The sequence below is a fragment of the Manis javanica genome, chromosome 13 (genome assembly GCF_040802235.1).
Source record: "Manis javanica isolate MJ-LG chromosome 13, MJ_LKY, whole genome shotgun sequence".
Taxonomy (NCBI): Eukaryota; Metazoa; Chordata; class Mammalia; order Pholidota; family Manidae; genus Manis; species Manis javanica.
The window spans coordinates 99,660,728-99,688,157 of record NC_133168.1 but is presented as its reverse complement, the minus strand read 5'-3'; the positions used below and the strand labels follow the sequence as shown (position 1 = coordinate 99,688,157).

General features: G+C 64.1%; 2 protein-coding genes across 16 annotated transcripts in view; one reads left to right on the top strand and one right to left on the bottom strand.

The window, feature by feature from the left end:
* The window catches only part of DOT1L (DOT1 like histone lysine methyltransferase), a 50,680-nt gene extending 26,331 nt beyond the window's left edge, over positions 1–24,349 (top strand). For 5 of the 14 annotated variants that reach the window (XM_073220631.1, XM_073220629.1, XM_073220634.1 and 2 more), the window contains 22 exons: positions 876–931; positions 2,891–2,970; positions 6,087–6,155; positions 6,829–6,935; positions 7,315–7,356; positions 8,201–8,290; positions 8,487–8,721; positions 8,892–9,005; positions 9,578–9,669; positions 10,121–10,222; positions 10,524–10,661; positions 11,041–11,166; positions 12,188–12,672; positions 12,860–12,995; positions 13,331–13,477; positions 14,449–14,560; positions 15,031–15,611; positions 15,801–16,003; positions 16,843–16,980; positions 17,808–17,872; positions 18,242–19,186; positions 19,928–24,349. In XM_073220631.1, the coding sequence (XP_073076732.1) occupies positions 876–931; positions 2,891–2,970; positions 6,087–6,155; positions 6,829–6,935; positions 7,315–7,356; positions 8,201–8,290; positions 8,487–8,721; positions 8,892–9,005; positions 9,578–9,669; positions 10,121–10,222; positions 10,524–10,661; positions 11,041–11,166; positions 12,188–12,672; positions 12,860–12,995; positions 13,331–13,477; positions 14,449–14,560; positions 15,031–15,611; positions 15,801–16,003; positions 16,843–16,980; positions 17,808–17,872; positions 18,242–19,186; positions 19,928–20,466 (4,602 nt within the window). In that variant the 3' untranslated portion in view covers positions 20,467–24,349. Of the gene's footprint in view, positions 1–875; positions 932–2,890; positions 2,971–6,086; positions 6,156–6,828; positions 6,936–7,314; positions 7,357–8,200; positions 8,291–8,486; positions 8,722–8,891; positions 9,006–9,577; positions 9,670–10,120; positions 10,223–10,523; positions 10,662–11,040; positions 11,167–12,187; positions 12,673–12,859; positions 12,996–13,330; positions 13,478–14,448; positions 14,561–15,030; positions 15,612–15,800; positions 16,004–16,842; positions 16,981–17,807; positions 17,873–18,241; positions 19,187–19,305 lie in introns of all 14 variants that reach the window. The other 9 variants (XM_037018289.2, XM_073220638.1, XM_037018290.2 and 6 more) reach the window with 6 other exon arrangements.
* A 523-nt stretch (positions 24,350–24,872) lies between these two features.
* On the bottom strand, positions 24,873–27,357 carry PLEKHJ1 (pleckstrin homology domain containing J1). Of its 2 annotated transcripts, XM_073220655.1 has the most exons (7): positions 26,925–27,357; positions 26,760–26,827; positions 26,529–26,595; positions 25,941–26,068; positions 25,595–25,685; positions 25,453–25,516; positions 24,873–25,361 (listed from the first exon to the last, which is right to left on the bottom strand). In XM_073220655.1, the coding sequence occupies exons 1-6, from the start codon at positions 27,016–27,018 to the stop codon at positions 25,461–25,463; spliced, it is 504 nt and encodes a 167-aa protein (XP_073076756.1). In that variant the 5' UTR covers positions 27,019–27,357; the 3' UTR covers positions 24,873–25,361; positions 25,453–25,460. The 2 variants fall into 2 exon arrangements, with proteins under 2 accessions (XP_073076756.1, XP_036874199.1); XM_037018304.2 differs by lacking the exon at positions 25,941–26,068 and having other exon boundaries at positions 26,925–27,356.
* Positions 27,358–27,430: the final 73 nt, after the last annotated feature.

Genomic DNA, 27,430 nt, shown 5'->3' with positions numbered 1-27,430 from the left:
TTCCCCCAGACAGGACCTGATGGGGTGGGTGCAAGGTGGTCCCCAGGGGCACGCAGAGACCCAGCACCTGGGGCTCCCTGGGGCAGGTCCCTAGGCCCTCTGCCGTGCATGAACCGAGACCCCCAACTCCATGGGGAGAGCAGGGGGTAGCAGGCACCCAGCGTGAACACGTGTTGGCTCGAACAGTTTGGAGACATGAGCCCCCGTCAGAGGGTGGCGGGAGCCCTGGGGGCCCAGTCCCCAGATGATGATAGCTTGTCAGGAATAAGAAGCCCTGTTCCTTGGTTTGCTGAATGTCACAGCTCTGGACAGTTAGGCCGTCAAGAGCTGTCTTCTCTGGGATGGATGTGGATGGCGCTGGTTCACCAGGAAAGACTGAACAGGCGATGGGGTGCAGATGCGCCTGCCCTCGGGCAAGCAGGCCCGCAGAGTGCCCGGCCAGTGGGCCAGCCGAGAGGGGTTCATTTCCGTGGCCCCGGGGGAGGCACTCTGAGCGTGAGGCCGCATGCAGTCCGGCACCGTAGCCTTGCCGGCCAGCCTGCATCCACAGCAGCCGAGCTGGTGGGGCAGTGACCGGCAGGCTCTGCGGGGACTGGCATCGTGACCCTTCAGCACCCTTCCTAGTGTCCTCGTGCCGTGCATCCCGTCCCCTGGGCTGGGCGGTGAACCCCTGGCCATTCCTGCTCTGGCATGCTGCGTGGTGACCTGACCGTACCCCCAGACTGTCCCCAGCCCCCAGGAGCCTGGGCCTTGGCCTCACCGCACGTCCTCCTCACTTGAGCGACTCTGCCCATTTCATCCCCTCTTGTCTGCGCGGGGCGGGCAGGTGCAGGGCCCTGTGTGAGTAAGCTGCTGGTCTCCTTTCTCTCTTTTAGCTGGAAAGGGGCGACTTCCTGTCAGAAGAGTGGAGAGAACGGATCGCCAACACGAGGTACGGCCAGGTGGGGGACAGGTGGGCGTGGCTGCCTCGCCTGGCAGGGTGGTCGGCTGAGCAGTTGGGCAGTGCGCCAGCCCTGCTGCCTGTCGGGAAGGGCCAGCCATCAGGTCTGTCTGGGTGGGCAGGGCTGTCTGTCCACAGCCCCCGTGCATGGAGCGCCAGGGCTGCCCGTCCTGGCCTGGAACGTCCTAGCTTGCCATCAGTTCTGCCTTGCGTCCCCTCCCGCTCCATGGGGCCTGGCATGTGGTTCAGCATCCACTTCTCTGAGGCTGCGTCTGCGGCCCTTCACTGCCCTCCTGCTGGCCTCGGGCCGGGGTCTGGGGAGTGAGGCCAGGTTGCTCTGCTCTTGCACTTGGCATCCAGTAGTGGCCACACCCGTGCTGGGACTCACGGGCCAGCGGCAAGGGATGCTGGAGCTCAGGGCCTCCCATGGCTTGGCCCGGGTGGCTCGGAAGGCTGGCAGACGCTTTGGGCTGTCTTCCTGGGCTCGCGCTGTGTCCGTCACCCCCTCCTCCCGGGTGTGCCTACTGCAGGTGCCCCTACCCCACCACCAGTTCCAGGCACACAGGAAGCAGGCTCACTGTCCCCCCGGCCAGGTCCTCTCTGCTTTTTCTGAGGATCAGGCTGACCCCACGGGAGGCTGGGGCTCTGCTGTAGTGGTGATGGGCTCCCCCCTGCGGGCTGAACCAGCAGCATCCAAGCTGGGGTGTCCCATGTCGCAGGCCCTGTGGTGACATAAAAGCTCATGGGAGCACATGCCCCCAGGCCTTCTCTGCCTGTTGTCCGCCCGGCCCAGGCCTGGCCCCTGAGCTCTGCCCTTAAGCAGGCTCTGCCGCTGTGCCCCAGGCACACCCTAATGCCGTGCTTCTGTCCAGGGCGTCCATCTCTGCCACATGGGGCCTCTGTGAACGTCCCCAAGTCCTCATCTGAGTCAGGAGTGCTCCCAGGTTCTTAGCTGGCCCCCGCCCTCCTCCTTGGCCACCCCGAGACTCTGGCATCCAGCCTTCCCAGCACTGGGAGTAGGGACAGGACAGGCCACCTTGCCCCCTGTGGGAGCTTCCTCAGCTCACCTGCCGTCAGGGCTGTCAGGGCTCCAGGGCGCCTCCACCTGGCTGGGAGCTCCGTGCCCTCTGCTTCCCTGTGGCCGTTCAGGCCATGCCCAGGCTCATCCACACACCCCTGGTGTGTCTCCCTCGCTCTGCCCCTGCCCAGTGCTGCCCGGAGCCCGTCCTGCTTGCTGTGGGCTGCTGTTGAGATTCAAAACAAGCAGCATGGGCTGACCATCCACTCGGTCTCTTGTTGTGCCCCAGAGAGGAGCAAACTGTCCGTGGCTCTGCTGTCTGCCTCCACCCAGCCTGGTCTTCGCCAGGGAGACCAGAGGGGCGGACAGGAACCCTGTGCGCCACAGAGTGGACTCTCCTACCTTTGAGCAGTTGTGTGGGTGTTTCTAGAGCTCAGCCCCTTGGAGTTCCTTCGAGCGGGTGGGTGGGACGCAGGAGCAGAACGTGTTGCTGGGGTGGCTTCGTGGCGCCCCCCCAGGTTGGCTGGCAGCAGACCCGGCTGAGAACGCAGTGGATGTGCCTGGCCTTCCTGGAGGACTCCAGCCTAACACGGTGTGCTTAGCCCATGCCGCGTCCTGCCTGGGCATTCTCACACCTCTGGCTCTCACACCCGAGCCCAGGCGCATCCGAGGGGCAGGTGGGGCCAGCAGCTCACTGCTGCGGGGGCACCTGGGGCACTGTGCCCTGCACCTGTCCACCCTGGTCTTTCCATAGAGGCCAGCAGCCTGGCGGCCACGGGAGACTGAGTCGCCCCGTCAGGGCCCACAGCTCCGGCCGGCCTGGAGGCGGCCCGCGGCCATGCTGGTGGTGGAGGTGGCGGGCGCGCGTGCACCGGAACTGCACATGTGCAGATGGAGCCTTCGTTTCACTCAACTGGAATATTATTTTGCAGTGTTATATTTGTGAATAACTTTGCCTTTGGTCCTGAGGTGGATCACCAGCTGAAGGAGCGGTTTGCAAACATGAAGGAAGGTAATGTATCCCCACCCCTGCCCTGCCAAAGCCGCTCTGTGCTCGCGGCACCTCCGAACCATCCTCCTGGTCTGTCTATAGATCTGCCTCTCGGCAGGTGTTGGGGGTATTGTAAGTGAGGACACCTGTCCAGCGCCAATGGATGGGGCAGGCAGCAGGTCCTGCTGGTGGGCTGCTTATCACCAGGGCGGCCAGGCTGGGCACCTCCCAGCTTGGTGCGCGGATGGAAGTGGACTTACCCCCACCCTGCTCAGGTGGAGCTTCTGGCTGCGAGAGGGGCCTGGGTGGGTAGCCAGACAGCAGGAGAGCTCCGAGCTGTCCGGTCCAGTTGAATCTCCCACAGACAGCCACTAACTTCCTAGCAAAGCCTGTCCCAGCCTGGGCCAAGGGGCTGTTCATGTGTGTCTGAAATTCAAGCTGACTGAGGTCCCAGTGTTACCTGGCAGCCCTTCCGTGGAGGCATGGAGGGCAATGTGGGGGACCAGGCTGCCTTGTTTGGCTTTTTCCGAGCCCTTGCCATGTTTGGACCTGTGCCTGCCTGGCCGGGGCTGCCTTCTGCTGTCCTCACCCGCAGCAGTGTGCCCACAGAGACCTGCATGGGGGAGAGGCTGCTTTCCCTGCCTCTGAGTCTCAGAATCGTAGAAAATTCCTCACACAGCTGTGGGGAGGGCCGTGGGCCATGGCCTGAAAGCCCAGGTCTCTGCGCAGGGGTCAGGCCGGTTCCCCACGTGTCTGTCTGGAGCTCCAGGTGGTGGTCCTGCTCCCGTACACCTTGGCCCGAATGATGGGGCCGGTGGGGAGTGGTTCTCCTGTGCCTCTGGCCAGGACCTACAGGGGAAGGGTGTTTATTTCTGGACCTCGACAATCCACAGGCAGACAGGCCGGAGGGCTCGGCTGCCCCCAACTCCCTGGAGAGTGCGCTGTGCCTGGCCCGCCCTTGGCCCAGGAGGGGCATGTGGCACAGCCCTGAGGTTGCAGAGGGTGGGCAGGGAGGCAGCTCCCTCCATGCTTCTGGTGCAGCCACCCCAGCAGTGCCACACACCCAGGCCCCCTTGCTGTGCCAGGGCATCCTCGTGCACTCATAAGGGCCAACCATGAGAACTTCCAAACGTGTGGGAGTGAGCGACTGTCCCCTGAGCTGGTTCGGATTTCATGCTCCGCCCTGTGCCCCCCTCTCAGCTGCTCTCGCTGCCCTGGGAGTCCAGGCCCTGCTGTGGCGATTCCTCCCTGCAGGAGGATCGGAGCCCCCCACCTTGGCTGGCCCACTGTCTATGACAGGCGCGGGATCCTCAGCTGGGGACTGTTTAGTGTCAGGATGGCGGGGAGCCCCTGCTCGTGGGCCCAGACCTCCAGTTGGGTGCCCCTCCCCTGAATACCAGGGGTGAATGTCACAGGTCCTGGGTCATGGCCAGGGCCTGCTGCGGTCCTCCTTAGAGTGCTGACCCCTGTGCAGGGGAGTCCTGGTGTGAAGGTGACAGGTCCTTGGCCCCGTGGGCCCTGTCGCAGGGGACGGCCATGGCAGTGACCTCGTGTGAGGTGGCCTGTCCACCCCCTGGTGCCCCCGGGCATGGTGAGGCCAGCTGTGGCTGTAGGAAGGCGCCTGTGCACCATTGCAGTCAGGACCTGCCTGAAGGGTGGCCCCAGGGCACCCTTTGCCCTGGGTCCAGCCAGAGCTTGAGGAGGTTTCTGAGACACTGCTACCAGTCTTTGTCCAGGGTGGCCTGGTGGGCGTGCGCCTTCCCTGCCTGCTGCCTGTGGCCAGCCTGTAGCCCTGGGGAGGCCGGATATTGTCCTGGCCTCCCACTGCCAGGAGAGAAGCAGGGTGGCTCCTGCACTTTTTTACGTGACATTCAAGCAAACAGACCCCGTGGTTTCCGACTGCCTGGCACCAACACCTGTGTGGGTGGGCGTGCCTGTGTGTGGGTGTCAGTGCGTGTGGGGGCCCATGAGGTGGGCGGTGGCGCCTCTCCTTCCCAGTGCCCGTGAGGGGTGAGGGCTGGTCCCCCAGTGCCTGGCGGGTCCTTTGGCACCTCTTCTGGGTGCTTTCCACTCCAGCCGGCAGGCCACACTGCCTTGGGCCTCTGCCGACTCTCGTCTGGAACGGCCCCGCCATCCCTTCTGGTGCCTGTCAGTGATGGCCGTTCTGCACGTGTCCTTCAGGCCCCCTTTGCTGCAGGCCTGAGTGCCTTGTCAACACATGGCCACCTCCAGGGACCTGGTGGGGTGGCACTGCCTACCAAGCCCTCCAGCCACTGTGATGTGTCACCCTGCAGGGACCTGAGTCCCCTCTGGCTCCTGTGCCCTGTGACCCTGCAGGGTGGCCGATTCTTTCTTGGTTAGAGCATGGGCCTTGGTCCCTGCCCATCACTGTATGCCACGCTCTTGATGCCGTGCGGTTCCTGGAGCCTTAGGGGGCCTGTGCAGCCTCGTTCCAGCCTGACAGGGCTGCCACCTGACCCCGCAGTGCGCTGGGCTCTCACCCCTCGTGGGGGCGGCTCTTAGGAGCTGGGCTAGGTGCCAGGGCACTGTTTGTGACTCGGGGGCTGGGGGCGTGAGTGTATTTGCGTGGACTCATCCTGACTTCCCCACTTTAATGTAACACTTACCGACTGTATGCGTGTCCCTTTTCCCCATTGTTGCCCCTTTGCTTTGGGTGCTTCCTCAGGGCACATGACAGCTACATGGTCACAATGGGGACCTCAGTACCCCTAGTAAAGTGTGTGAACTGGGGTTCCTGGAGGGCTCTGGAGACCTGCCTCGGCACCAAAGCCGCGTGGAGTGGCCGCTTTGCGCACAGCTGCTCCCTGCCTGGCACCTGCTGGGTGTTGAGGCTGCTCCTCCTCCCAGACTCAGTTGGGGGCCTGGGACGCAGCCGTGCAAGGGTGGAGATGGTGCAGAGGGGCCCGGCCTCAGACCTCCGGGTTTGCCCCGCCGATGGGTTTCCCGGTGCTGGTGAGAGGCCGTAGCTGGGAAGGTGCCCCTCAGGTTTAGGCTCCTGATGCGGCCAGCACCTGTGGCTTCTCTTGGCACTGCCCCCGCCCAGGTTTCGCTTTCCTGCTGATTGTGTGTGCGACCACCCTCCCTGTGAGTGGCAATAATCAGCTCCTGTGTTTCAGGTGGCAGAATCGTCTCCTCGAAGCCCTTTGCACCTCTGAACTTCAGAATAAACAGTAGAAACTTGAGTGGTAAGAAGCTCTTGTGTTGCTAAGTGACTAATGTGTGATTTTAAACACCTGATGGGCTGGTGCAGGTCCCTCTCCACACCCTCGGCACTGCTGACAGTGGGCCGTCGTTCTCAAGAGCCCTGGGGGGCCCCCTGGGGCTGGGCAGCCTCCCTGGCCTCACCCCCTCGATTCTAGGAGCCCCCCAGTGTGACGACCACAGACGCCCCCAGACACTGCCCAGCGTTCCCCCGGGGTGGAGCTTCCCTGTCCCAGGGAGAGGTTTACGGGGAGGCTGCACATCCGTGCTGTGCCTGTGGGACGGGAGGAGCATTGGGGCAGGGAGCCCGCAGCAGCTGGCACTGCACCAGGGCCGCCCAGGAGAGCCGTGTTGGCTCGGCCTCGGGCCCCTGGCCCGTGGGTACTGGGTATTCCAGGGGCCTTGTGGTTTCCAAGTCATTGTCCCAGTGCTTTTCGATCCTACCAAGTCGGACTGGTTGCCTGTTCCTTGGATGGGTGCACTGTGTCCCTCCCTAATCTGCCGGCTGCCTCCTGGCCTGGTGGGTAGGGCGCCCTGTGTGGCGAGGGTCCTGTCAGGAGCACCACCCTGAGGGACGTTAATGCCATGAAGCCGCACGGCGGGCCCCCACCATCTTGTCGGGTGCAGGAAGGGCCTAACCGGGCGTGTTGTGTGCAGACATCGGCACCATCATGCGTGTTGTGGAGCTCTCACCGCTGAAGGGCTCGGTGTCGTGGACAGGGAAGCCAGTCTCCTACTACCTGCACACGATCGACCGCACCATAGTGAGTGCCCTGATGCCCAGGCTCTCCCGGCGCCACCGCCTCCCAGACAGTGTCACACTGTCCCTCAGCGGGAGGGGCCCTGCCCGCCCACCTTTGCTCTCGGTCCCCATGTCCTGAGTGACACGTGATGACAGTGGGCTCCGTGTCAGAGGCCTGGCGTCTGGAGGGCCCTGGGCTGAGCCTGCTGCCTGTCCACTCAGCCCTGGGTGTGGGAACCTGTGGGGTGGTCTTGGTGGGAACGTGTCCTTCTGGCATGGCGAGGTCCCAAACCCCCCATGGGGCGCCCACCTGGGAGACACACGCCATGCTCGCCTGCAGTGCTGCTTCCATCCTGGTTTGGGGCCAACTTCTAATACCACTGTTTCTTTTTTATTTTTAGCTTGAAAATTATTTTTCTAGTCTGAAAAATCCAAAACTCAGGGTAAGCTTTGTGTTTTTTCTCTTGACGTGGCGGTTCTGAGGGGCGGGTTGGCGGTGCTGGTTTGATGATGGGGTGCGCAGTGTCCCACAGGCCTGTGGGCCGAGGCCCCGTCCTCATCAGCCTTGTCCTTCATGGCATCAGCCCGGCCGCTCTTCTCGTGAGCAGTTCTGGGGCAGATGGGTCATGGCGTCCGGGAACCGCGGTGTCCCCTTGTCGACTTGTGAGACGGAGCGGGCGTGCTGGCCGCTCTCCTGGTGCTGACCCGGTGCTGACTGGTCCAAAGCCCTGGGGCCTGAGGACGGGGGCCGCAGTGGGCTGAGATCCTGTCTGGGTGGGGTGCTGCACCCCTGTTAAGAGGGGAGCCGGCCTGAGGTCCATGGTGGCTCTGGCAGCCATACCCACCTTCTTCCCGGCCTAAAACTTACCTCATTCAGCCCCTCAGCCGCCTGCTTATTTGCCTCCAAGGCTCAGGGGATGTCTGTCCAAATGTCTTTGGAGGCTCTCAAAGACGCCCCCCAGAGGCAGCAGCTTCCCTCTGCTCTTGGGGCCTCCGGGCTTAGTGAAGAGCCCTCCTGCCTCCTGCATGCTGGTGCCGTAGCCAGTTAGGAGGATGCCACTTGGCAGAGGCCACCCGCTGGGGAGGACGGCTCAGCAGCTCCTCTGGCCCCCGGGCTTCTTGCCTAGAATTCTCTCATACGGCTCAGGCAGTGCCTGCTTTCTGACCCCGAGGTCAGGGGTGTCTGCTCCAGTGGTAGCCATGCTGGGGCAGCAGGCAGAGACCTCGGGGTGAGTGGGGCCAGGGCGCTGGGTCTCTGGGGCCATGTGCACACGTACTAACTTCCAGGAGGAACAAGAGGCGGCCCGGCGCCGGCAACAGCGGGACAGCAAGAGCAGCACAGCCACCCCCACCAAGGCGCCTGTGGACACCCCCATGGTGAGCGCTCGCCCCGCACCTGGGCCGCCGGCCCTCGTCCCACAGGGAGGGGCTCGTCCGGCCAGAGGACCCGGTTAGTACCGGCCGGAGCGGGCTGTGCGGCCACCGACGCGCTGGGGTGTCCCTGTCCCCGCACCCGGGCGCCTGGGTTGCGTGCCGTCACTGAGCAGGGCTGTTAATCCCGCAACGGCGGTAGGATTCTGGTGCTGAGGAGGAGAAAGCAGGGACGACTGCCATCAAGAAGCCGCCCCCCTCCAGAGCCCGGAAGAAGAAGCTCAGCAAGAAGGGACGGAGGCTGGCCGGCCGGAAGCGCGGGCGCCCCAAGAAGGCGGGTACTGCACACCCGGAGCGCAGGCCCAGGAGGGGCCAAGCTGCCCTGGACCTCCTGCACGCCCAGACCCTGTCTCAGACCGCATCGCCCACGCCACAGGGTGAGCCGCCTGCCCAGTGCCCTCCCCTCCCCCCGGCTGGCCTGCTGCAGCCGGCCGATCTTCTCTCTGCTGTTTGGCCATGTGGGGGCTGGGACTGTCTGCGTTTTACCCTGCAAAGCTGGGCGGCCCTGAACCACCGCCCGCATGCGGGCTCCTGCTGTCCCCTGCAGACGTGTACAAGTCACCTCACAGCCCCTTCTACCAGCTACCTCCCAGCGTGCAGCGGCACCCCCCCGACCAGCTGCTGCTGGCGCCCACCCCGCCCGCACTGCAGAAGCTGCTAGGTGAGCGGGCTCGGCAGGGCAGGGTCGCGCGCTCTTCCCCAAGCGAGCCCCTAGGCTGTGTGGCCAAGCACACCAGGGGCCACCCTCAACCGGTGGCATGGGAGCTTTCAGCTTAGGGCCTGTGTGGTCGTCACACTGGGGAGCCCCTGGCAGCGAGTGGGCAGGCCAGGGTGCTGCTCCCCCGCTGCCCCCAGGATGCCCTGTCGGGTGAGCTTGTGCACGCGGGAGCAGGGCCCTGTCCTGCTGAGCCAAGCTCACGTTTCAGGGCTGGGTCCAGCTGGCTGTCATGTCTTTGAAAACGGAGTTGGGGAGGAAACCACTTTGAGGTGGTGGGAGCTGTGGGTTCCCCTTTTAACATCAATAGCATACATTCACTGGAAAACTGGCAGATCGGTTAACTATATCCCACACAGTCTTGGGGCGGGCCTCTTGCCGAGAGGGCTTCAGGCAGGCGGTGCACGGGGACCGGGGTACCACACAGCTGCAGGTGGCAGCCGGGGGGGCTCCGGTGGGGCCTCCTCTTACCCTCGGGTCACTTCGGTGCTGAAACTGTGTCCCCTGGCCCCTCGCAGAGTCGTTCAGGATTCAGTACTTGCAGTTCCTGGCGTACACAAAGACCCCGCAGTACAAGGCCACCCTGCAGCAGCTGCTGGGCCAGGAGAAGGTGAGCTCGGCCCTGCCCCGCCTGCCTTGCACCGGCCGCCCCGCTCACTTGGCAGATAGCGCACTCCTCTCAGGCGGCCACTCGGCGGTGCAGCTGGCCCAGGCCCTGCTGTGACCGCTCAGAGGTCCCTCTGTCACCCACGTCGTGGGCAGGAGAGGCTCTCTGGGCGGCTCCTGGACCTGGGTGCACTCCCCCGCAGCGCGGGAGCAGCCCCGGGGTCAGGCCCAGCTACCAGCACCGCTCCGCCGCCCGCTGCGCACACGCTGTTTCTCTGAGGGTGGGGGGCTCCTCGTGAATCGTTAGCTCAGAGCGCTGCCTGTGCCATCTCCTGTGCGCACGCTGAGTGGGCGGGGTCCTCGGCCTCCTGCCCAACAGCCCTGCGCTGAGCCAGCCCGAGGGAAGGCGGGCCCTCCCGGGTTGGCCGTCACCAGCCGCATCCTGCGTCCCACAGGAGAAGAACGCCCAGCTGCTGGGTGCCGCACGGCAGCTGCTGGGGCACTGCCAGGCCCAGAAGGAGGAGATCAGGAGGCTCTTCCAGCAGAAACTGGATGAGGTAGGGGTGCAGCGGCCAGTGTGCCGCCCGGGCCCTGCCCCGCGTGCGACCGGCGTGGGGCTGGGGCTCAGCTCCGTGGGGACCGCAGCACTGTCTCCGCTCGGCTGCTTCTTGCTTTGAAAGGCTTCCTGGCGAAGTGGCCGACTCCCCGTGCGGCCCGAACAGGCCGCGCAGGCTCCTGTCCTGGAGTTGCTTCCCTGCTCCCTTCCCTGCGGGACCGTGGCCGCCTCCCATCTTGTGTGGACGGGACTAAGCCAGTCATGCCCAGCCTTATGCCCACTTTGCTGTCTTGTGTCCTCAGCTGGGGGTGAAGGCTCTGACCTACAATGACCTGATTCAAGCACAGAAGGAGATCTCGGCTCATAACCAGCAGCTGAGGGAGCAGGCAGCGCAGCTGGACAAGGACACCCGGCAGCTGAGGGCCCAGAGCCTGCAGCTGGTGCGTGCGGCCCCTCCCTGCGCTGCGGCGCCCACCCTGCCAGCTCGTTTTTGGCACCCTTGCGGGCTCTCCTGATCACAGGGCGCCCGGAGCCTCTGCAGTTTTCACTAGATGGGCTTTCCCCATCCCCAGTTCCCCAGGCCAGGCTCTCTGAGGGGCCCCACATCTGTCCTGCCCTGCAGGCACCCCTCGCCTGGCCCCCTCAGCCTGGCTTTCAGAGCTCGTCCTGTGCTTCCAGCACACAGGCCCTTGGGGACCCTACCCAGAGCCGTGTCGTGACGGCAGGCGGACTGGGCCCCACCCACGTCCCCACGGCCACGCGTGCTCCAGCAGGGGCCTCCTGGCCGGGGCTCTCAGCAGCCCCCACCCCTCCCTGCAGCTCAAGGCTCGCTGCGAGGAGCTGAGGCTGGACTGGTCCACGCTGTCCCTGGAGGGCCTCCTGAAGGAGAAGCAGGCCCTGCGCAGCCAGATCTCCGAGAAGCAGCGGCACTGCCTGGAGCTGCAGGTGGGCTGGCACAGGCGTGGAGGGCCTTGGGGCTGTGGGAGCCGGCTCGGGCCACGGGCCTGCGTCCCAGGGCTGCATGCCAGGCACCTCCCAGCAGCCATCTGTGACGGTGACTGGCAGAGCCGCCCTTACTCTGGTGAGGGTGACAGGTCAGCAAGGTCAGCAGAAGGTGTGGGGAGGAGGGTGGCCCAATGTGCCAGCCTGACCCTTACAAGGCCTCTCCAGCCACTCGGCTGCAGTCACACTAGGAGAAACAACGCACAGTCCACAGCTCCTGCAGCGCCCGCTTGGGAAGGCTATGGCCCCGGAGCACTGGGTGGGGCTTCATAGGTTGTACCAACTTTCCCGTTGGGACCCCCGGGATTCTCTCAAGTGATTAATCACCACAGGCGACATTGCAGTTCCTCTGCACGCCTGTGTTCAGGAAGTTAAACACATACTTCCCGAAGTAGGGCTGGGAGCACCTCGAGATCCCAGCGCCCCTTATCAAGCTGCTTGCTGAAGGATCGAGGCCCAGGTGTCTCCTGCCTGCCGAACCAGCAGCGTGCGTTGTAAACACGTTCCGCCAACCTTGCTCCCAGAGCCAGGCCCTGCCTCCACAGATGTGCCTGTGAGAGAAGTCTCTGTGAGGGAGTACCCTTGAGGTGTTATGGGCGATGCACGCTCGTTATGGGGTAGAGGGTGCCTGGCATCCTGACCACCCAGGAGACACTGTCAGGAGGGTTGCAGACAAAGCACGTCAGCAGGAACAGGCTTCCTGTCCCCCGTCCTTGCCTCCCGCGGAACGTCTTTCTGGGTCAGCGCGTGTGTGTGCCTGTAGAGCTTCACTGGATGCCCGCCTGCCATTTCGTGTGGTTGCCCAGAGCTTCTGGACCTGTGTCTGGGCGGCGGGCCCCTGGGTGGGCGTCCTTCGCGCTTTCCCAGGATAGTCCCTCTCGGCGGAGCCCCTGGGGTCTGGCCCTCAGCAGGTGTGAGCAGCCCCCTCCCAGGGGCAGCCTGACGCCCCCCTTTTGCCTTGAAGATCAGCATCGTGGAGCTGGAGAAGAGCCAGCGGCAACAGGAGCTCCTGCAGCTCAAGTCCTGTGCGCCACCTGACGACGCGCTGTGTGCGCGCCTGCGAGGGAAAGGCGTACTGGGCCGGGAGCTGGAGGCGGGGCCGGGCCGGCTGCACCTGGAGCGGGACTGCCCCCCGCTCCCCCCGCCGCCCTTGAGCAGCATGAGCCCAGAGCTCTCTATGAACGGGCGCGCGGCCGGCTACGAGCTCTGCGGGACTCTGAGCCGGCCCTCCTCCAAGCAGAGCCCCCCCCAGCACCTGGCCACCCCCCTGGACCAGGAGGTCGTGCCCTGCACTCCTAGCCACGGCAGCAGGCCCAGGCTCGAGAAGCTGTCCAGCCTGGCTCTGCCCGACTACACCAGGCTCTCCCCAGCCAAGCTGGTACTGCGGCGGCACCTGAGCCAGGACCATGCTGCCGGTGGCAAGGTGGCTGCCGGTGAGCTGCACGCACGGTGAGCACGGGGCCTGTGCAGTCTGCATCTGGCACCCTTGGCTGCTGGCTGGGGGCGTCTTTTAAGTGGGAACTCATGGGTTTGGAGGGTCTGTGGGGCCAGCTGGGTCCAGGCTGCCAGCTCTGAGAGTGGACTCTTGGCTGGAGGGGCTCCTTGTACGGCGACCAAGGGACATGTCCCCTTGCAGAGCTGAGCACGCCAAGGAGAATGGCCTTCTCTACCAGAGCCCTGGCTTGGCCAACGGCATCAAGCTGAGCCCTCAGGACCTGCGGCCCTCGTCCCCCGGGGCCTTGCAGATGGCTGGAGAGAGGAGTGGTGAGAAGGTGAGGGCAGGCCTCCTCTGCTGGGGGTGCTGGGCGGGTCCTGAGCCAGGAGGCTGGTAGGGGTGGCCAGGTGAAGGGGATGGGGTGGGGCCAGCAGGTAAGGGCAGCGGGGGGGACCTGGCCCTGCTGGTGTCCTTGCCCGGCTAGCGGATGAGAGTAGGAGGGCAGCACCAGTGCAGGGCCCCTGTGAGGCAGAACGCGGGCGCGATGACACAGCAGCTCTGACCATGTGGGAAAGCCTGGTATGGGCCGTGTGGGGTGGGCCCGGCCTGTGGCATCATTACCAGGTTCCCCAGGGGGCTCGGGCCCAGGGTCATGGCCAGCTGTGTCTGCAGGGTGTGAAGGAGCGCGCCTATGCCAGCAGTGGGGAAGCCATCACCAGCCTGCCGGTCAGCATCCCGCTCAGCACTGTGCAGCCCAGCAAGCTGCCCGTCAGCATCCCCCTGGCCAGCGTGGTGCTGCCCAGCCGTGCCGAGAAAGTGGTGAGTGACCAGGAGGGCCACCCATGCAGGTCAGGAGGTGCATTTCCTGCCCATGGCAGCACCTTCTGCCAAGTTACATGCTGGCAAGTTTTGAACAAACCGTGAAACCCCAAGAAACAGAACGTCTAGAAGCCAGAGTCAATCCCGGCGGCGTCTGCAGATTTTCTCTCAGGCCTGTCCTGTGTGAGGCCACACATGTGGGCGGGAGGAGCAAAAGCTGACCCGCACGCTGCGTGGGCTTTCGTCCACTTTGGGTGAGATGGGATCCACAGCTGGCCCCATGAGGTACACACCTCGGTGCACCCACAGAGCTGCGCCACCGCCGCGTCTCTTTCCGGGACATCCCACTGCCCAAAATAAGATCCATCTCCTTAGCAGTCACCTGCCCCCTCCCCAGCCCCCAGCAGCCACAGGCCCACATTCTGTCTGTGGACTCGCCTTTTGTGAACGTGTCACAGGAATGGGGTCCCACTCTGTGTGGCCTGTGTGTCTAGTGTCTCACTGAGTGCCGTGTGGTCAGGGTCCTTCCACGTGTGGTGTGGGGCAGGGCTCTGCTCCTTTCCGTGGCTACGCAGTGCTCCATGTGTGGACGTGTGTTGTTTGCCTGTTGATGGATACGTGTCCCCACTGCTGCTGTGGATGTGTGCCACAGGTTTTGTGTGGACTGTTTTTATCGTGTTCCATGCAGGGTGGAATTGCTGGGCCCCTCATAGCTGCAGCCCCTCCCTGCTCCCTTCACCCTGAGCCTGACACGTGACTGCTGGCCAGAGATCTTTAGAACCCTGTCAGGCATCTGTCCCATGTGCGGTCAGAGCCTTCTGGTGGCTGCCCCCGAGCCCACACCCCAAGCAGGTCTGCCCCTTCTGCGCCTGCCTGCTTCTGCCTGTCCTGTGGCTCAGGCCCAGGCTGGCCTCCATGACCTCGTCCCCCTGGCCCTGGCTCAGCCGACAGTGTGCACCTCCTCTCTTCAGAGAAGCACTCCCAGCCCAGTGCCGCAGACCCGAGAGTCGTCTGCACTTGAAAAGCAGCTGGTTGCTAATGCCCACGGTGCCGGAAGCAAGAGCCTTGCCCTGGCAGCTGCAGGTAGGATTGCTGCTCCCAGGCCCGCCCGGGCTGGGTGGTGTTAGCAGGGCCAGAGCCAGGACCGCAGAGGGGCCAGGATGGGCTCAGAGCTAGCCCGGCTCTTCCTGGCGTGGGGTCTGGGCACAGCAGCACAGCCAGCCCTGCACCAGGACGCCCTCAGGGCCCTCGGTGTGACCCATGAGCCTTTGGCCAGGCTGTCCTGGTGTGGGTGCATGTGGGCAGGCTGTATGTCAGCCTGGAAAGCGTGCTGCAGCCTGTAGGTGACATCCTAGCTGGGTTCTGGTTCCCAGCACCTGGGAGCTGACCCATCCTCACGCGAGCCTGGGTGGGCGTCTCAAAGCCTGTGGGTCCCTTGGTGTGTGGCTCTGGGTCCTGAGCTTATTCACCAGCGCCACCCTGGCCACGCTGTCCTCAGCTGGGCTCTGTCCTCTCCTGGAACGGCCCCCTGAGGAGCCCCCGTTCCCTTGCAGGCTTCTCCTACGCCGGCTCCATGGCCATCAGCGGGGCCTTGTCGTGCAGCCCGGCACCACTTCCTCCCGGAGCTGAGCCTGCAGCCTTTGATGATCCCCCCACCTCGGGAGGCCTCTTCACTCCTGTGGGGTCCCACAGCTCCACCCCTCAGCACCCCCCACTGCTAGTGCAGCCCCGCAACTCTGGCTCAGCCTCACCTGCCCACCAGTTCTGTGCCAGCCCCCGGCTCGGCAGCGCCCCCCAGGGCCTGCTCCTAGACTCCAGCAAAGGGGACCTGGTTCCCGAAGCTGGCTTCTCGGACCCAGAGAGCGAAGTCAAGAGAAGGGTCATCTTCACTGGCACGGCCGCTGGCGGCACCAGGCCGCCACCCCCCAGCAAGCACAGCCCTCTGCCATCGGGTGCTCGCGGAGACAGTGGCCAGAGCCTTGGGCAGGATAGCCGCAAGCGGGGCAGGAGGAAGCGGGCATCAGCAGGGACCCCCAGCCTGAGCTCAGGTGTGTCCCCCAAGCGCCGGGCCCTGCCATCTGTTGCTGGCCTCTTCACGCAGTCTTCAGGGTCTCCCCTGAACCTCAACTCCATGGTAAGTCCAGGATTGGCTGGGGAGGCGGGAGGTACAGGGGAGCCCGCCTGGCCCAGCCGAGATAGGCAGGGCTGCATGCGGCCTTCCCGTGATGTGGTGGCTCGGGCAGGAGGGCCCTGAGCAGCGCCCTTGGGTGTCGGTGCCCTGGGAGCCCGGTGACAGGGCCTGTGCTGTGTGCTGATCCCCCAGGTCAGCAACATTAACCAGCCTCTGGAGATCACTGCCATCTCGTCCCCTGAGAGCCTGCAGAGCTCCCCTGTCCCTTCCCAGGACGACGACCAGCCGCCCGTGCTCAAGAAGGAGAGGCCCCTGGGCCAGAGCAATGGGGCCCACTGCTCCCCACCAACCTCGGACGAGGAGCAGGGCTCTGAGGATGAGCCCAGCAGCGCCAGGCATGTGGGGCTACGTGGGGCCGGCCAGCCGTGGGCTGTGGGGCCAGGTCCTGACGTTGGGGGTTTCTCCCTCACCTGCCGTCAGTGTCTCTCGGTGCTGTCCTTGAGCAGTTTTCTGAGCCTGCCCACCACTTGGTGAGAAGCCAGTCCACTCATGCAGGGCCCAGGCTGTCCGAGGGCATCTTCCCACCTGACACCTGCCGTCCCACCGGCGGCCCCGGCCAGGAGCCTGTGTCCAGAGCAGCCACGAGCTGTTGGGTCACTTGTGTGCATGTCGCTTGGGTAGAAGAGATGAAGGGGTCAGTCGGCCATGCAGGAGAGAGCCTGGGGCGCTGGGGCTTTTGCCTCTTCTCCCTGCTTCCTGCCTGTCTCCGTCTGCGAAGGACAATGGCTGTGTTGATGGCGGCTTTATTAGATGTGACTCATGCCGCACTGCCCTCTTCAGGCATGCAGCCCTGGCTGTGTTCACAGGTCATGCACACTTCGTGCTCTTAATCCTAGGGTGTTCTTATCACCTCACAAAAGCAGCCTATGCCCCTTAACACTGACTCTCCACCAACCACTTTCTGTCTCTGTGGATGTGGCTCTCTGGGAACCTTCTAGAAGTGGGATCAGACGGGCTCTGTCCTGTGTCTGGCTTACTCCACTGGGCACCATGTCCTCAAGGTCCGCCCACATTGTTGCAGGTGTTGGGTCCTTCCTTGTTAAGGCCGAGTGATACCCCAGTGCGTCGACGGACCACGTGGTTATCCGTCTGTCCATGGGCGCTTGGGGTTCCAGTTTTTAGCTGTTGTAGGTCGTGCTGCTGTGAATGTTCACATACATGTTTCTCTTTGAAGAGCTCGTGGAGCTGCCGGGTCCCTTAGTAACATCACGTGTAACTTTGTGCGGAACGGCCAAGTCGCCCCACAGCTGCTGCCGTCTCACATTCCCGCCAGCCATATGCAAGCGTCAGGCTTCCCCACGTCCTGGGCGGTGTGAGTCATTCTCGGCCGCCCTCGGGTCTGTGAGGCAGGGTGTCTTTCTGGCTTTGGCTCTGCCAAGCGCTGCCTGGCTGCCTGTGCAGCTTCTCTTGGGGGGCCGCGCAGCCCTGAGCCCCCTCTGCAGCGGGCCGTCAAGTTGTGAAGGCTCTTTGTGTCTGAACACACGGTCCGCAGGCCCCCCCTTCCCGTGCCCGGCCGCCTCTCCCATGGCGACCTTGGCCCAGGCGTTGGATGGTGGTGGTGTCCTGCCTGTGTTGTCTTCTGCTGCCTGTGTTTTTGGTTCTTGTCTAAGTCGTTTCATCTTGTTCCTCCTCCGCAGACATAAATCACGCTTTAAAATGTTTAGCACTTGCTCTTCCTCGCACTGGGGGCTCCAGCTCGGCAGTTCCCCGGCTCCATCTGGAGGCCTGTCTCTGCAGGCCCCGGTGGCCGCGGGGCTGTGCGGTGGGACTGCTGGCACACAGAGCACACAGCGCCTTCGGGCCTGGGACTGCGGTGTGCTCCGGGCCCGCACAGCGGGAGGACGTGCTGCGGGTTCTGGTGTTCTGTAGGGAGTATCCGAGTTTGCAGAAAGAACCAGAGAGAAAACCTCAACCGGAGATGGTTCTATCTGGGATGCGCGTCTTTTGCGTGTTAGCAAATGCCATCCCTGTACCCCTGCCGTGACTGAGCCCTCAGCCCTGTGCCTTTACACGCACAGCGTCGGGCAGCTCTGGGGCCACCGCGTGGTGCCCCGGGGCCTCTCAGATCTGAGGGAGGGCAGTGTGGTGGGTGGTACCTCTGAAGCCACTGACACTCATCTACTTTTCTTTCCTTGATAGAATTGAGAGGAAAATTGCAACCATCTCCTTAGAAAGCAAATCTCCTCCGAAAACCTTGGAAAATGGTGAGTGATGGTGCTCCCACCCCAGACTGGTGAGGGAGCCATGCTGTGCTTCTGGAACTGCCCAAGTGGTGTTGGGTGCTACCCCACAGACATGGCGACTGCAGGCCGTCCCCGTGGCAGTGCAGCGTCAGTGCTGCCAGGCACGGGTCGAGGCTCTTCCGGTGCCACCACTGGGTCCCACTGTGAGCCCACTCGCCTGCCCCCCAGAGGGGCGGGCCCCAGGACTCCTGCCCCAGTGCCCCCTGGAGAGGCCGCAGGGGATGAAATAGGCTTCTCTGGGGACGTGGTGAGCGGATCCCATGCAGCTTCCTCCCACTCCCCAAGGCCCTTGCAGGTGCCCGGTCCCACGGCCTGTGCCTCTCTCATCAGGGGGCGGCCTGGTGGGAAGGAAGCCGGCGCCTGCCAGTGAGCCCGTCAACAGCAGCAAGTGGAAGTCCACCTTCTCTCCCATCTCTGACCTCGGCCTGGCCAAGTCCTCCGACAGCCCGCTGCAGGCTGGCTGCGCTCTGAGCCAGAACTCCCTGTTTGCTTTCCGGCCCCCCCTGGAGGAGCCCTGCTCGACTGATGGCAAGCTGGCTGCCCACCCCAGGAAGAGCTTTCCGGGCACCCTGGTGGGGCCCGGCGGGCTGAGCCCGAGCAGCAACCCTCCCAACGGCTTTGCCTTCAGCGGGGGCCTGGCCACCGACCTCAGCTTACACGGCTTCAGTGATGGTGCTCCTCTGTCCCACAAGGCCCCCGAGCCGGCCGGCCTGGGTGCCCCCTCGAGCTTTCCTGCCCCACGGGGCAAGGAGGGTGGCACCACGGAGCCCGGCCCCTTTGTGCACAAGAGGCAGCTGGACGGACTCGGTGGCCCGAAGGCCGAGGGCGGCAAGAGCAGGGAGGCGGGCGAGCTGGGCCTGCCCGTGTGCGGGCCCTCGGACAGGGCACCTCTCGGGCACGGCAGAACAGGCAGGAGCCGGGACCGGGAGCCCGACTTCAAGAACGGCCACAACCTCTTCATTTCCGCCACTGCCGTGCCTCCCGGGGGCCTCCTCAGCAACCCCGGCCTTGCCACGGTGGCAGCCCCGGCGAGTAGCGTGGCGCCCCCCGCGCAGACGCACCGGCCCTTCCTGGGCTCCTTCGCGCCTGGTCCGCAGTTCGCGCTGGGCCCCATGTCCCTGCAGGCCAACCTGGGCTCATCTGTGCTTCAGTCCTTGTTCAGCTCTGTGCCAGCTGCCGCCGGGCTGGTGCACGTCTCGTCCGCCACAACCAGACTGACCAACTCGCACGCCATAGGCAGCTTTCCCTCGGGGGTGGCGGGCGGCACAGTCGGAGGTAGGCAGCCGCTTGTCTCGCCCGCCAGACCGGGCTGCGGGCCTGCCCTGGGGTAGGAGACACCAAGCCGCGCCGTCGCCGCCCCCGGGGCCGCCGGGTTAACCGCCGCTGCTTTGCAGGTTCCCTTCCAGAGCCCCTAAGGGGTGAGAGGCTGGGCCTGCCTGTCCCTCCAGGTCCACTTTGCACTCGCCACCTCGCTCCTGTCCATGACATGCAGCCATGACTGGTGCGGGCAGAGCGCTCATGCGTGAGTCGGCCTGTGTCAGGCTCTCTGGTTGACGGTGTCCCCCTTACCCTCAGGAGAGGGCTTTACTTTCCTTCCTCCACGTGGAGGGCGCCCGTCAGACCTGATACGGCCCACGGGCTCTGGGGCAGCCCTGGGGGCTGGCGCTGGGGAAAGCAGGTGGCTGCGAGCACCTGCCGCACGGTGGCGCCGTGTCGGACAGAGCGGAGCCTGGGCTGGCTCTCCGTGGGGCCCCGGACGCCCGACGCCGGCTCCTTGCCGGTGCAGGCAGGCCAGCCCTTGCTGGCAGCCGGGAGCCCGGCAGGCCTGCCGGGAAGTGGGGGACCCGGGGGGGCCTGGAGCCGCCTGCAAGTAAGTCGCCTGGCCGCCTGCGCTTGCTACCTGCTGTGTGCCCGCACCCGCGTGCAGCCACACCTGTCTGCCTCCCTCCTTGCGCTCCTCTGGGCCTCCCTGGGGAGGGCCGCCTGCTGAAGCCGAGTTTTTCTCTCCTGTTTCAGGTGTCTTTAACCACGCGGTGCCTTCCGCCTCCACTCATCCGTTTGGAGCCAGTTTCGGCAGCGGGGCTGCGTGTCGCAGCGCCACGCTGAGCTTAACCCCACTGCAGGCGGTGGCCAGCGCGCCCGCCTCTAACTTTCAGGCCCCGCACTGCGTGGAGCCGCGGCCACCCCCTCCAGCTCCGGGCCGGGCCCCCGCAGGGCCGCGCGCCCCCGCACTGCTGCCGGCTCCCTCCGAGCCGGCGCTCCTGCAGAGCCTCGCGCCCCTGCCCGCCGCCCCGGCCTTCTTGCCCGCGCCCGCCTCCTCTGCCGCCTCTCTGCCGCCTGCTAACGCCTCTCTGTCCATCAAGCTTGCCTCCCTCCCGCACAAGGCCCCCCGCCCCCACCTCGCGGTGCACCAGCAGCCTCTGCCTGGGCTGACCCTGGCCCGGGCCGCCCCTGGGACCCCGCAGCCCGGCTCCACGGGGCCGCCCGCCGTATGGGTTTCCCTTGGCATGCCACCTCCATATGCCGCGCGCCTTGCGGGGGTTAAGCCGCGATAAAGACCTTGCTTAGCTAGCTGTTCGTATTCTGTAAGGTAAGGCCAGCACCCAGCCAGGCATCCCGTTCGAGAACCTGAGCTGTCCTTCCTCTCCCAGAGACAGGCGGGTCTGTGGGGCTCCGCCGGGGCCCTGGGGGACAGAGGCTGCTCTGCTACAGCCGCGGGTGGAGGTGGTCGGTCTGAGAATCGCAGAGGATGAAGGAGCCAGGGAGTCGGGAGGCCGGGGTGACCACCGTAAAACCTGAAGGCAGTGGCCGGCCCTTCACACCAGATCCCTGAGGCCGCCTCTGCCCAGGGAGCCAGCAGATCTGGGATGTCTCTCCAGGCGGTGGGCAGGGGTACAGGGGAACGTCCAGCCCTGCTTGAGCTTACTGGCCCCGTAGGCTCTGTGTCAGCCATAGCCAGGTGCCTGGGCATCCCAGCCTGGCCATCTGTGCCCTTGGGCCTCCTAGTCTGTTTCCGTGACTGCGCCTCTACGGTTTTAGGCAGACGTAATGCGTGTAAGGCCCCTGGCACATAGTAGGGCTTCAGAGGGTGGTGGTGGTCCGTTGGGCTCCTTGGTTCAGGTCCCTGTGTGCAGGCCCCCACCTACATGCACCGGGGCTGCCGGGTCATGGGGTAAGCACGGTGCTGGCCGCAGAGGAAGGTGGCTGGCTGGCGCGCGGCACTGTAGGGTCAGCTGAGGGCAGCGCAGGAAGGTGGCTGTGAGGCCTCAGGAGGTCCCTGTCCGCTCCCTGACTGGCTGTGCTGCGATGCTGGGGCTGGGCTGCTGGTGTAGCTGGCCTGGCCTCTGTGGGTGCTTTAATGTCCCCTGGGGCGAGGGGCGTCCAGGGTGAGGTCTGGAAGGAGGCCAGGTGCTAGCGAGGCGCTGGGGCAGGCACAGATCCTGCTGTCCCCAGCCGCCTGCAGCGTTAAGTGGGAGCACGTGTGGTGGCCTCCTGGTCAAGTGCAGAGCAGCTGAGGTGTGGGCGCAGCTGTGCGTCTGTTCTGTCGGGAAAGCCTGGAAGGTAGAGAGGGCTTCAGCACAAAGTGGCCTCTTGCCACCAGACGTGCTGTGTAGGCTTGAGGAGTCTGCGGTGTGCACGGGGAGACCTTGGTGTCAGGCTCCCATCCAGGCCCTCAGTGGGCAGCTGCCCGCCCCCTCCTGCAGCGGTGTCAAGGGCAGTCACCGTGGGCTGGGCGGCCAGCAGTGCCCTCGAGCCATGACCGGGGGTTAGGTGGGCGCATCTCAGTTCCAGGGCTCCTCGGGAGGAGGGAGGCCAGGAGGGCCTCGCACGGCTTGGAGCTCCCACCTCTGAGTGGACTAGGGGCGTGGCCTGGGCCCTGCAGCCACCATGCTCCGTCCATCCCTCTGTCTGTCTGTAGGCGGCTTTGGTTCCCTGGCCCGGGGAGTGTCAGGGCTTATGGGGACCAAGTGCTAATGCTATGCTGCATTTCCTCCCACGCTGGCTCTGCAGGTAACTAGGATTTCTACCTCAACTGCGAGACCTATGCAAGCACGGGGTGGGCGGCCAGGACCAGCGGACAGATGTCAAGGCTCTACTGTGATCAGCGCTGCACGGACCGTGGGGGTGCTGGGGCTCGGCTCCAGCTCGTACTGTTCATAGTTTTAGATAAAGTATTTATCGTTTTTTAAAAAGTATAAACAATTTTGATTTATTTTATTCCACCGAAGTCATAAAGGCAACCTATTGAGAAGTGTAAATACTATATATGATTGGATCTATATACGGACATCGGCCCGAAGAACTGGCCCGCCAGCGAGACGCCGACCGCGGGCCCCGGTGCTATCCTGTTGCCAGGCCTCGCCGCCCCCGCGTCCTCTTGGTGCTGACTCGAGGTGGACCAACGCCAAAACTGGCCCCTGAACTGTGCGCCGTCCGTCCCCGCCGCTCTTCCCATACCAAAGGCACGCCCACCCCGGCGGAGGGCGTCTGCTGTGTGGTGGCGCCCCTCAGAAAAGGCCCTCCCCGCAAGGGGGCGCCCGGCCGCCCACCCCGTCACTGTGAACAGCTCCGACAAGACTACCGGCCCTTGAGTCCAAGGATGGGCGCCTTTGGCATAGGAACGGCCGGCCAGCTGGGCGCAGACGGTGTGGCCCTCCCGAACCTGTGTGGCGATGCCACAGCCTGGAGCCATGGGGAGGGGACCCCACTCTGGAGCTTGTGCCGAAGGTCTGGTACCTGACTCCCGACGGCTTGAGCGGTTGTGGAAATGTGCATTTACCCTTGTATGTCTTTGCTCACAGTGGGCTCCTGCCACAGTCCACTGAAGCGTGTGGTTCGTGGGTGGTGCGGCAGCGGGGACGTGGGGCAGTGAGGGTGCCTGGTGTCTGTACAGAGAGTCACGCTCACGAGTGACAGTATTTTATAGAGATGAAGATTTATAAATTTCATAGACTTGACCATTTATTTTTAGATCGTATAACGCACAGTGAACTAAAAAGAAGGAAGAAAGGAAACCTAGGGAAAACCTTTTTATTTATTCAAGTGCGCAGGAGCGGTGACGCCCAGGGCTGGCCGCACTTCCCCGCCCGGTCCCTCTGGGCAGCCGCGCTGCCCTCCAGCCCCACAGCTGGGGGCACCTGCCCCACACTGGAGCCAATTCAAATGGTGCTCGGGAACCAGTGCGCTAGGGGTGGGCAACCAGGGCGCAGGGCTTTGCAGGATGGCAGGAGCCCTGTTCTAGAAGCTTCTGGAGGTTGCCAGCAGGATTCTAGCGCAGGGACTGTGAATGGGCCTGGGTCCCCCAGCTGGGTGGCGTCATCTATATACTGTCGCCAAACAGGTATGTCCCAGAGCCCCCAAAGCTCCTGGCAGGGGGCTGGGGCCCCTAGCCAAGCAGCCAGGGTCCCTCCGTCTACTGGAGGGTTGGTGTGGCAGGCTAGGCCTTCTGCCTCCTCCCGGTCCGAGGGTCTCAAGTCACCTTCCCGGCAAGGGGGCAGAGGCATTATTGAAGAGAGGTCAGGAAGGGCTGGTGCCAGACAGTTCCTTGGCTCCAGCCACCCCACTCGCCCCTGCTGTCGGGCTTGCTGGCCAGCCCAGAGCAATAGACAGAAGATGGTGCTCGCGACGGCCCTCAGAATGGCCCGTCCTAACTGGCTGCCTGGCTCTCCTCCAGGCCAGCCTTGAAGGTGCTGTGTCACCCTGTGGACCCTGTGTTGGGAGCATAGCTCCTAAGCTGAGAAGCCACAGCATGCAGCATTGTCCCTGACCTTGAGCAAATCAAACCCTGTACACACCCCTCCTTGGGGCGACCACGGCCACTCATGCAGGACTCCTGCTGACGTGCCTATCTGTCCTACCAGCTCAGCTGTCTGCAGGCACACCCCAGGGTGACAGTGGGCTGAGCTGGCCCGTTTAGGGCAGGGGTCTCCTTTCTGCACCCACCCTTGCCCTCCATCTGTGTCCCCAGGCCCTTCTGAGATCAGCTGCTGCCTGCAGACAGGCTGCTGTGGGGAAGGTGGGAGGCCCTGCAGACAGACCCCTGGTGCTGCCGTTGGCTGCGGGCTACTTCTGGTCGCTCTGCTCAGGAAAACCTAACAGCTAAGATGACCCTCTAGTCAGGAGCTGGCCTTTCCTCCCAGCTATGAACTGTGACTTATTTAAGACTCACTCGCCCCCTTATTTATCCACGCCGGTCCGCTAGGAGTTGGTTTCTCGCAGCTGCCATTCCCATTCTCTGGGTCCATCCACACTGTTGTCTCGTGTCTAGACCTTAATTTGTAACTTGGCGGGGCTTTGGCCTCACCCTCTGGTTAACTGAGTCGGGGGCGCTGGCATGGCCTGTCCCTCTTCGGGCTGCTGGCCTGACCCTCATTTCCTGAGTGAATCCCACTCCACTCTGCATTTCCACCTCTGTAATAAAATACCGTTTCACTTGAACCTGGTCTCGTAAAGCATTTTTTCTGGTTATAACACAGCAGGGGCTCAGAACCTAGGCAGCCCCAGGCTGCACTCATTGTCCCCCAAGTGGGGATGACAGTTACCCTAGAATTCCCATGTGTACCCAAAGGCAGCCACTGGCCACAGCAGACCCAAGCACCCAGCTCCCGACTAAATCAGGCCCACCCAGGATGGGCCCCACTCGGGGAAACTAACACCATGGGCAAAACCCTCCCCTTCCCAAAGTCGCGGCTGCACTCACAGGGGTCCCGTAAGCTGGGGGATCATGCCCCTTGTTCTCCCCCAGGGCCTGTGAGCACCAGCCCGCCTTTCCTGGCTGTGGCTCTAGGGCTCCTCCCCTCTACCCAGGCAACCCAGCCCCGTCCTCTCAGACACTTAGACCTTGAGCCCAGAGAAGACCCTTGTCCCCCTCCCACCCTCCTGGGAGCCAGCTCTGATTGCCTGGGTGCCCAGCCTGTGCATGGTGAACATCCCTCCCCTCACTCGCCGCACTGCCACCCTGTGTGGAAAAGAGGTACTTTATTTTAACAATAAGCAAATGCTCCTCTAGGGGAGGCACTGTGGCCCCACCACCAGGTGGGGCATGACCCAGGAGGCAGGGCCCATGCCCTTCACAGCATCATCTGGCTTTGTGTATTTGGATGGCACAGCAGCCGCCAGGCACAGCTCCTGGCACACGTGTGTGGCACCAAAAGGTGTGAGCCCAGTCCAGTGGGTCCAGAGACACAGGGAGGGGGGCTTGCTGGGTGGTGCTTCCATAAAGGGAGTCCCTGCCCAACTCCACCAGCCTCAGGCTCTTGAAATTTTTACGGCCAAACACCTCTCAACACAGATCCAGGGTCAGCCAGGAAACCCAGGGCCTGGCAAGGGTGGGGAGGGCTCATTCCAGCCACAGTGGGAAAGCTGAGCCCGGCCCCCAGACTCATCATGCCTTCAAGCTGCTGAGCTGGAACCTGGCCTCCTCGGATATGCCAAACTGTTCCAGGGGATCCTGTGTGGGTGGAGGGGGGCACATGAGCTAGAGGTCCCTGGAGGCCATATGCACGGCCACCCTGCACCCCCATCTCAAGCCTGGGATGTACCTTGCCGGTCATCTTCCGGATCTCGTTCCTGTAGAAGATGAGGCTCCTCCGCATGAACTCGTAGCTGGGGAGGAAAGTGGTGTGGGCTCACAGGGCCCGCTCTGTCCTGCCCTCCAGTCCCCCAGGCCAGCCAGTACCCAACCTGGCTCGACGCAGAGCCCCCATCCACTCCTGACACTGTTCTTCACTGCAGCACTCGAAGTGGTACTTCCTCTCTGGGTCCTCCAGAAAGCCTGCAGAGGGAGCGGCCCCAGTCTGTCCCCACTGACTCCCACACCCGGCCCCCCAGAAAGCTCAGCCTCCTGTTACCGCTGGCCACAACTGTCCCCTCCTCTGGCCCCAGCACAGACTCATCCATCCTCGCCAGCTGTGGGTTGAACTGTGTCCCTAAAAGGATATATTCAAGTCCTAGCTCTCGAAACCCCGAGTATGATTTTCATCATAGGTATAACTGAGGTGAGATCACACTGAAATAGGAGAGTTCTAACCCAATAGGACCAAAAGTCGTTATAAAGAGGGCATGCTGGGAAGCAAACATGCAGGGAGTCACATGACAGCTGAAGCAGAAATGCAGTGATGCTTCCACAGGACAAGCGTTGCTGGTGGCACCTGAAGGCTGGGAGAGAGCCGGGGACAGATTCCCTATCAGAAGGAACCACCCCCGTTTCACATCCTGATCCCAGATTCCCACCTCCAAATGCCAAAGAAAGAAACGTCTGCTGTCTAGGCTCCTGTCTGTGGCACTTTGCTACAGCTGCCCTGAAAAATCATTACAGGACTCTGCCTGCTCCACAGACCACCCCCCACCCTCTCAAGTTAGCCCACGGGGACTCTCCAGACTCCCCAGCACACGACCCGGCACTGAGGACGGGTACAATGACAGCAGGGCGCCCTGAGAAGGCAGTGCTCCCCATCAGGGGAGAAAGTGCTGGTGGCTGGGGGGTGACGGCTAGAAAGTGACTTGGACAGGTGCACACTGCCTGAGCCCCTTCGGCGAGGAGGCCAGCCCGAGTGGGGCTGCTCGGGACAGTGAGCTTTGTTTTGGGGGGTCGCCGCAGGCCCATCCCTGCACTCACTGATGGAGAAGCCGCTCGGCTCTTCTTGGGTGATCCTGCAGTGCTCCAGCAGTAAGGCGCCCACGGGCTGGGGGCAAACGAGGGCGGATGGGGGCGGGCCGCTGCGGAGACCCCAGCCCCAGAAACCGACCCAGCCCAACCCCAGGACCCTGCCGTCTGCCCTCCAGCCCCGAGACCCCAGCCCCAGCCACACCCCGGGACCCTCGGCCCCAGCCATCCCCGCCGTTCTACCTCGGCCTCATCCGTCCGGAAGTAGAAGAGGAAGTTGACCACCAGCTTCAGCAGCCGCCGCTTCACGACTGCGGGCACAGGGCGGGCTCGCGCGGGCTCGGCGGCTCAAGGCCGCCCTCCCCCGCCCGCCCGCCCGCCGCCCACCCGGTGCCCCGGCCTGCTCACCGCTGCCCTTCCTGGGCCCCCGCATGCCCAGCTCGGCCGCAAGCTCGGCCGGCTGCCGGGACAGCGCCTGCAGCTCCTTCTCGTTGTAACGCATGGCGCCGCCGGGTCCCGGAAAGCGGAGCGCGAGGTCGCGCCCTCCCGGCCGCCGTCCCTGCTGCCCGCGCCAAAGAAGTCCTACGGCGTCGTCCCGGAAGCTATGCTGGAGCTACTGCGCCTGCGCGACCCGAGCCGCTCATCCTGTCGATCACCTGCGCAAGGCGCCAACGTTCCGGGGCCTACGAAGCTCTCCTGGGACGCACGGGAGGGTGGACGAGGCGGCCTGTTGTTATACACAGCCAAGCAATAAGGTGGACCCGGGGTGGAAACAGGGTAGAGCATCCCCACACCCGAAGCGTCCTTGACCGTAGGAACCAGGAGCCGTCGGAGGTGGGACATCCGCAGCCTGCCCTCGGGCGAGAATTGGCTCCGCGCGAGAGAGCGTTGGGAGCCTGGTGCTCACGCGCACA

Coding starts and splice junctions, on each gene's coding strand:
- PLEKHJ1 (XM_073220655.1), bottom strand. CDS start 27,018: ATGCGTTACAACGAGAAGGAGCTGCAGGCGCTGTCCCGGCAGCCGGCC. Junction 26,828..26,924: donor GGGGCCCAGGAAGGGCAGCG/GTGAGCAGGCCG, acceptor CTGTGCCCGCAG/TCGTGAAGCGGCGGCTGCTG. Junction 25,686..25,940: donor ACGACTTTTGGTCCTATTGG/GTTAGAACTCTC, acceptor CTCCCTCTGCAG/GCTTTCTGGAGGACCCAGAG.